This window comes from Eubalaena glacialis, chromosome 3, assembly GCF_028564815.1.
Source record: "Eubalaena glacialis isolate mEubGla1 chromosome 3, mEubGla1.1.hap2.+ XY, whole genome shotgun sequence".
Classification (NCBI taxonomy): Eukaryota; Metazoa; Chordata; class Mammalia; order Artiodactyla; family Balaenidae; genus Eubalaena; species Eubalaena glacialis.
Genome location: NC_083718.1, coordinates 173552983 through 173561271, shown reverse-complemented (window position 1 = coordinate 173561271; position 8289 = coordinate 173552983). Strand labels below are relative to the sequence as shown.

The following is an 8289-nucleotide window of genomic DNA, read 5'->3' as shown; positions in this document are numbered from 1 at the left end:
AAACAAGGAGGCTGCTTTAAAGTAGTGGTCAGGGAGGGCTTCTCCGAGTAGGTGACATTTGAGCGGAGACCCCACAGTGAAGAAGGAACTGGCATTGGAAGGTCAGGGGGAAGGCCTTTGTCTAGCCTCGGTTCCTGCATGCCTGGAGGTGCCTTTGGGCCTGCTTCTTTGAGTAACCAAGGCGCCATTTGTTTACTGGTCTTGTACAAATGAACTGCCCCTGACCTGACTCTCCTCTCTGTGGCTTCACAGCACATGGGAAAGGTGTGACCCTGCCTGTCTGCACTGTCTGCTTCATGGAGACCTCAGAGGGAAAGGAAATAGAAGGCTGCCCTGGGCTGCTTCATAGGGTCTTCCTAGGGCCTTCCTCTGCCCCTGAGCCAGGAAGCCCGTGCCCCCTAATCTTCTGCCCCTCCCTCACAGCCATCTGCTTAAAGGAAGTGGCTCTTCAGTTCTTCACAGGAAGCCACAGGCCTCCTCTGCCTCACCTCCCTCCGGCTACTGCTGACCCAGGCCCTCTGCTGGCCGAGGTCCCCTTCAAGTCTGGGTCCAGGGATGCCCTCTTCCTGGCATCACCATCTGCTGCCCAGACAAGAAATGTTTGTGTGGAGTGCTCCTCTCATTGCCTTTAAATCCCTGTGGCTCGGGTCTGGAAGCACAGGCTGGAAGTGAGACCTGATTGCAGAGGGTCCTGAATGCTGTGCTCAGGAGATCCCAGCATTGCAGGACTGAGGGCCTGGAAGGAGAGGAAGAGGCAGGCCCTGCAGGGATCCTGAGGGTTGACCACTCCTGTGAGCTTCAGGAGCTCCTGCTGCAGAACAGGCGCAGGGCCTGAATCTTTTTGGTCTCTAACATTTGTGGGGGGCCTGGCCCCAGGGAGGACTGTTGATCTTGGTGGAGCTGCTGGAGGATGATTCAGGCTGAGGATTCCAGGCTGGGACTGTATTGCCACCTGGTGGCCACATCCATGCATAGAGCAATGGAACTGTGGGAGGCTTGCCGGGAGAGGGAGTGAGTGGACTTTCAAGGGTCTGGGGGCCAGGGAGGCCCTTAAAGAATAAAAGAAATCTCTAGATAAAGGGATTTTTATCAAAAAGCAAGACGCCTCTAACTTGAGCACTTTGGAAAGACATTCTAGGTCTAGAGGAGAGTCCAACACTTCCCTTCCTCTGTTTTATAGACTAGGACACTGAGGTCCAGAGAGAAATGGTGATGTCAGGGGACCTCAACGCTGTTTTCCATCAAGTAAGCCACACAGATGGGATCTATTTTGGGGCTTGTCTTAGGGTGTGGTCCCAGAGTGAGGAACTGCCCTGCTAGTTTCTAGCCACCCTCATTTGTGACCAAACAGGCATCTCTCAGCACCATCACCCACCTTAGTCACCAAAGTTGGCACCACAAGGTGGCTTTTGGTAGCTTCCAAAAATAAAATCTCAGGGGACTGGGACCTGACAGGACCCAGGGGATTCAAAAGTCTGTGCTTCAGGCTCAGCAGTTTTGGAGCAGGAAGCGCTCGGAGACTCTGATGTCCAACCCCCCTGGTTTTGAAAATGAGGAAGCTGGGACTCAGAGAGGGCAAGTAACCTGCCTGAGTGCCCCACCCTGGAGCTGGGCCAGGACTCAGCACTGTGTCTTTCTGAAGGCCATTGTCAAGGAGAAGTCCAAAGGTGATTAGCATCTCCTGACTTGTTGCGCTAGTGAATTCTGGTTTGTAGTCATCATTCTGTCTCATACTTTGTAGACAAGACGATTGTGGTCCGTGAAAGTTGACAAGGGCCAGGATGGGTGAAAGGAGATGGGGGCAAGGAGGTGGTGACAGGGAGGGAGAAAGGGGGTCATGGATGATTTGGGGGGGCTCCTAGTTTGTACGCTATGGGCTCCAAGTATGTAGGAACTGGGTCTCTTCCACTGCAGTGTCCTTAACACCTGGCACAGTGCCTGACACAGAGTGAGTGCCCAGCAAACCTCTGCAGAATGAAAGCAAAGATTTATCCTGCACAGGCCCAAAGGGATCCTGTGGTAGGCAGAGGATCTCCTTAAAGACGAGTCATTGCCAGTGTCATTCAGCTTGAGAATTGCTGAGGCCTCAGATCTAAAATCTGGGGGCAGAGCTGTCCATTTCTCTCTGGCCTTGACGCTGTTCAAGGCAATATGATGTCTAAGGAGGGTGTTTGCCCCTGGGGCAGGCTGCCCACCCTTAGGAGGAAGGAAGAACAGGGGCTGTGAGCCCCAGAAAGTAAACCCTGACTCCAAAGTTAGATTATCTAATTCCTGGCTGTCATTTGGCTATTTCCTCTTTGCTTTATGCAAGTCCTTAATCATAATAATAACGGACATTTACTGAGTGCTTACTATGTGCCAGAATCATGTTAAACTCTTTCTGTTCATTATTTCATCTAATCTCATAACAAAACCCCACGAGGTAGATGCTATTATCATTCTCAGTTTACAGGGGAGGAAACTGAGGCACAGAGAAGTGAAGGAACTTGTGCCAGGGCATGCAGGTAGGAGATGGCAGGGCAGGTTTGAACCCAGGTCTGTGGGACTCCAGAGGGACATCCCTACCCACTCTGCTCCACTGCCTTATTGAAAACCCAGCCTCATCTGTGCTAGAGAATATTGAATAAAAGGTTAGGGGCCTGTGTTTACTTGACCACAGTGTTAAAGGGGGTTGAGGTCCCCTCCCCGAGGCCTGCATGGCAGTGACAGCGGGTATTATCAAGGGCTCCCTAGGGAAAGAACAAGCGGTCCAGTCCCTCCTTCCCATGAAAGTTGGGAAAGGTAAAGGGACAGGTAGATGGGCGGAGACTAACCTCAGGTTCAATTCTACCCACATATATTGAGCACCTATTGTGTGCCAGGCACTGGGGAGGAGAGATGAATTAGATGCAGTGCCCGCCGTGAAGGGGCTGAGGGATACCCGTTTCTGTCTCTGGGATATCAACTCTACAGACAAACTGGGGTGCAATTACCAGGCCTGGGAGAGTGTGATGCTTGAGACCCCATCCCCTCCTGGGCAGAAGTCCACTCCATCTGCCCCTCAGTGAATGGCCCGAACCAAGGTAGGACTCAGCTGAGGCCCAGTGGTGATTATCAGGGCAGGGGACTCAGCTCAGCTTCCGCTCTTGGACACAAGCTGTGGAGACAGTGTTTGAGGTGCAGATGGTGCCTCCGCCACCTGTGTCCCCTCTTCCACAAACACTGCTTCTCTGGGGGCCTGGGGCAAGCCAGCTGAGGCAAACCATTGCCACCTGCAGGGGTGGCGCTGGACCTGGGGACGGGAGCAAGCACGAAAGAGCCTCTTACCCACCTCCATACATTTTTAATCGAAGAAGAAATTCTGGATTAGAAGTGGGGCTGGGTGGGGGAGGCCTGAGGACAGCTGGCTTGGCCCTTTAGTGACCAGCTTTTGTAGTTCACACATGGCCACTTCCCAGGGGTGCAGATCTCTCTAGAAGGCTGGTCTGGCATCGAGGCTGGTGCACCCAGTCAGACCAGAACCACAGCACGATTCTCTCTCTCTCTCCCCATTGGTGCTAGAACCAGCCCTAGCTTTACTACCAAACAATTTCCAGGGCCTCTTTGCCCCCCCCCCACCCCCCCCCCCCCCGCCTAGGTCCTGGCACTCTGGTTCACTGAACAGGCCTCCCAAACCTCAGATCCTCCCAAGGGCTTGGCCTTCCCTTCCCCCTCAGAAGGCGTGTAGGCTCCAGATGAAAACTGCCTACCCTGTCCCCAGAGTTTTCTGAGGGAAGGGAGGTTTTGTTGACCCCCCAAAAGCTGCTGTTACACCATTTCCCCAAGACAAATGTCTGGCCTTCTATCCTCCGCCTGAGGGAGACCACTCTAGCACTTCTTTGGAGAATGGAGATCTGGTTTCTCCATCTCTGCCCGATCAGGGAAGTAGTTGGAAACTTCTCTCACCGAAAACAGAAAGAATCTGCCTCCCCAGGCACCCTGAGAAATAGAGCCTGAGCATTCAGGCTGTGACAGGAGTAGCAGCTCTGCTGGGAAGGAGTCCCGGAGGAGGAGATGTCTGAGCTGGGTTATGAGCTTCAGAAGGACATTCTAGGCAGAGAGAACAGAATACGCCAAGGCTCAGAGGCAAAATCAGCTAGTTTTGCTCCAGGAGCTGTGATGGCCTTTGGGGGAAATGCAGGTGGGGTGAGTGGATGAGGCAGACCAGAGCCAGATCTTGTTGGGCTTCTCATAGCAAGCACGACTCACAGCAGGACACAGTGTTTTCTGAGAGACGTTTATTCTGGTTTTTTACCTAGGTCATTGCCAAGCGTGAAAGAGGAACCTCTGGACTGCAGCTGGAAAAGGAAGACAAGGAGAAAGGAGGGGGTTCCAGGGAGCTGCTAGCTACTCTTCATCCGCTCTCTCCTTCCCTCTGCTTTCGATTTGCTTGTGGATAGTATAGCCCAGAAGGGCCCCAATCTTGGCCATGAGGGCACTGCCACCGCTAGCCCCTGTAAAGCAAATACAGTTGGTGAGAGGACAACCATCTTATAGCACAGGACTGTTTCTAGCCTTGCCCACACCCTTCACCTCTCACTGCTGGGTTGCAGCCTGGTCTGTCTTCCTCTCTGCCCACTCTGAGAAGGGCTGTGCCCTTTTGGGCTGGTTCTTTGGGCTTTTGCCTTCCAGAACTGAGGGAAGATGGAGGGTTCAGAAAGGCAGAGGGGCAGTTTGTCAGGGGTGGTTTTTCTGTAGGATTTTGGACGCCTCAGAGGGGGAGAGGGAAAAAAAGAAAAAGAAAGAAAGAAAGAAAGGGCTGGATGAAAGAGAGAGAGAGAGAGAGAGAGAGAGAGGTGAAAGCGCGTTTTTTAGAAGCACCATTCTGTGCTCTGTATCTATCCCCTTCATGATGTTCAAGAAATGCAAGACCAGGGTTAGTATGAGATTGAATTGGGTCGCTTCACCACATTTCTTTGCCACTCTGGTTCTCTGAGATTGAGGAGATTCATAAAATGTTAAATTGAGGATGTTTATCCTGGTTAACGCATGAGGAAACTGAGACTTGCGACTTGGCCAAAGCATTAGTGAAGGCTCTGGCCTTAGAGTCTGAAAGCCAGAAGGCAGACTGACTGGGTTTGAATCCTGGCGTGGTGCTAACTATATGGGAGAATTTGAGTAAATTCCTTAATCCCTGGGTGCCTCAGTTTCCCCATTGAGTGGTGGGCATTAGAAGAAGCCCCACCTAGTAGAGTTGAGTTAGCCGGTGAAAAGGGCTCAGGACAGAAAAGAGGGCCACCTGGCCCGACCCGCACTCACCCAGGCTCTGCAGCGTGGCCACCAGCCCCCCGGCGGGCACTCCGCCCCCGTTCGCCACGGCCGACCAGCTCATCAGCGAGGCAGCCACCGAGTTGGCGGCGATGCCTGTGCTCGCGAAGCCCAGCGCGGGCAGCGCCATGGCCATGAGCCCTGGAGGCAGAGGAAGCAGTGAGGGACGCCAGCCGCAGGGCCCGCCCCACCTTCCGGGGCTCCCCGCCCTCCAGACCCACCTCCTCCGACGGCCATGTAGGTCAGCGTGCCCCAGAACCCGGAGTCACCGTCCCCTGAGCGTCTTTCGTCTGGAAGGAGAGTGGACAATGCCCAGTGAGGAGCAGGGTCTCCTACTCTGTGCCTGATGCTCCGGACCACCCCCGGAGGTGGGGCCACCATCCTCCCATTTCGGAGAGCCTCAATGAAGGGAAGAGACTTTTCCCAGGGCGCTCTGCCTGGTACAGAACTGGCATGAACTCATTTCGGGAGAATGGAAGAACTGACAGAGCAGGGATTCAAATCTGGGAATCTAGACAGGGACCCCGCGCTGTCCATTGGAATAGCTTCTCTCGTTCAGAGGCACGCCTGGGTCTCGAAACCAGGGATCCTGAAACTCTCCGCTTCTTTATCGCAGAGTCCTCAGGTGCCCCAGGATCCTTACCTGTCTCCTCGCAGCCGCAGGTGTAGAGTAGCAAGTAGCACAAGACGAGCGATACCGCCTTCTGCCGCATGGTGGCACAGCGCAAGGCTTTGTCGCCGTACTTGGGATGGGGGAGAGGGAAGAGATGGTCCCCAGAACCCTATTGGAGCCGCTCCCGCTCTGTTGTATTCCCTTTCGATTCGAGGATGAGTCCACAAAAAGCAGCGAGATGCTCTGGACTGAGCCCAGGACCCCTCTAAGGAGCCGCAGGCTTTCCGTTTCCTCACGGCACCAGCGGCGCTGATGTTCCTGCCACACCGGTGGTTATGAGAATTACAGGATGGAATCCTCTCTGGTACAGTGCCTGGCATGCACTGCGCACTCAACGGAAGTCAGCTAGTATCATTACTGTGGTTTCTGTTTCTGGCTTTGTCTTAAGCAGGATACCTGGGACTTCTTTGAGCCTGTTTCCTTATCCCTAAGGTGGGCCTATTAATAAAGCCTATTTCAGAGGGTGGCTGTGAGTTTTGCAACTGTTCACCACTATATCCCTAGCATTTAGAACAGTGTCTGTCACACAGAATTTTCTAAACGATGGTTGTTGACAGATTTATTCTCCCAATGCATTGAATATTTACAGGCCCCAAACACTGGCTTCACATCAACTTCCTTTCTCACAAAGAAAGCAGAGAGGGTTAAAGGAGCTTGCCCAGGGTCACACAAGAAACTGTGCAGCCTAGACACACACTCAAGACTGCAGAATCCAAAACCTATGCTCTTTCCATTACACAGCAAAATAGAAACACACTTCCCCTCCCCCACCACAACTCACCTCTAATGTGAACTTTGTCTGCTCAATGCATTTCCCTTGAATTGAAAACAAACAAAAAACCCAAACAACTTCCCCTGTACTGAGCACTTACTCAGCACTTTATGGCACAAGGTTATTTCTACCCATAGCAACCCCATGAAGTAGGTACCATTGTTCTAAACCACACGTTATAGATAAGGAAACTGAAGCTCAGAAAAGTAATAATCCCAAGCCTGCTAAACTAGGGAGTAGCAGTCAGGATTTAAAGCCACAATTGACTAATGCCCAAACCCACACTTTGAATATCTACTTCAGATCACTTCATCTATCCTCAAAGATAAACTCACTGTCACATTAGATTCTGCAATAAAGGGGTTTCAGAGATTGTCCAGTCCTTTGGGCAGGTAAAGTAGCTTGATTCTAATTTTACAGATGAGGAACTAAAGCCCAAGGAGGTGAAGTGACAGAGTTAAGGCCAAAGACTGCTGACATGGCACCTATAAGCTAAGTCTCATGACTCTTGGGGTTTTGCAACCCAACCCCCTAAAAGCCCACCAACACATTCCCTCAGACCACTCTGAGTCCAGGGCACTCAGGGGTGTAGACTCCCTGAGGAATGGGCATCCCTGCTCTCATGGCATGAGCCTCACAGGCAGGCAGCCTGGCAGAGGTTGGCAGCTTGACACCCACATCTCATAGCTTCTGGGTTTACCTTGGAGGAGAGCAGAGAAGGAATCTTCCTTCCTGCAGCCTGCTGATAGACGGGAACAACAGTGAGGTAACAGCTCTCAGGCTGGTTTTTTTATAGTCCTTTCAGATTGCCCCCCAGGTGGCCAATCCCTGTCAGAGTTTCCAGTTTCGGTTTCTCGAGCTCTGCAACATCTTTTCTCCTCCTCTCCAGCTCTGCTCAGTGACAATATCTCTGCTGAGCTGCGTACTGGCCAAAAAGTGTAATTCAAGTCGGAGACTTTCCGAATAGCTAAGAGTATTCAAAGCAGGTCAAACTAGAGTGAGATCCACAGCCCTGCTGGGCTTAGTGAAGCCCGATCACCAGCTCCTCCTGGGGCAGAAGGTCTTTCACAGTTTAATTCAATTAATAATAATGCCTACCGCTTACTGAGCACTTGCAGCATACAAGGGCCAGGAAAGAGATCCAATCCCACAAACGTCTTGTGAAGTACTACAACTGTTTATAATCCTATTTTGCAGAAGAGGAGATTAAAACTTGTGGAAATGAAATCACTCCATTCCATTGTTCTTTCAGGCTGGCTGCTTCTGGGTGATGGGCATATGGTAAGACCAGTGAAGCCCATGTTCATGAGGCCATTGTCACGTATCCTTTGGCATAAAATGAGTCTTCTGGCTCTGGGTAATGGATTGAGCATTCTTTCAACCTTTGGATGGCGATGCTTGCAGAACTAGAAATGCAAACCGTATTTGGAGAACATAATTCCAGTAAGGATGAATCATTGCTTTCTGCAAGGTGGAAGGGGGTTGATATAACTGACCTGCCCACAGGGGGCTGACTGCCCTCCCTGACCAATGTTTCTATGCTGCTGCCTGCTGCTGG

At 52.0% G+C, this 8289-nt stretch overlaps 1 protein-coding gene across 2 annotated transcripts; it reads right to left on the bottom strand.

Moving 5' to 3' along the window:
• Positions 1 to 4241: 4241 nt before the first annotated feature.
• IFI6 (interferon alpha inducible protein 6) lies at positions 4242 to 7503 on the bottom strand. Of its 2 annotated transcripts, none has more exons than XM_061186914.1 (5): positions 7432 to 7503; positions 5930 to 6217; positions 5508 to 5576; positions 5278 to 5427; positions 4242 to 4472 (listed from the first exon to the last, which is right to left on the bottom strand). In XM_061186914.1, the coding sequence occupies exons 2-5, from the start codon at positions 5997 to 5999 to the stop codon at positions 4366 to 4368; spliced, it is 396 nt and encodes a 131-aa protein (XP_061042897.1). In that variant the 5' UTR covers positions 6000 to 6217; positions 7432 to 7503; the 3' UTR covers positions 4242 to 4365. The 2 variants fall into 2 exon arrangements, with proteins under 2 accessions (XP_061042897.1, XP_061042898.1); XM_061186915.1 differs by having other exon boundaries at positions 5930 to 6029.
• Positions 7504 to 8289: the final 786 nt, after the last annotated feature.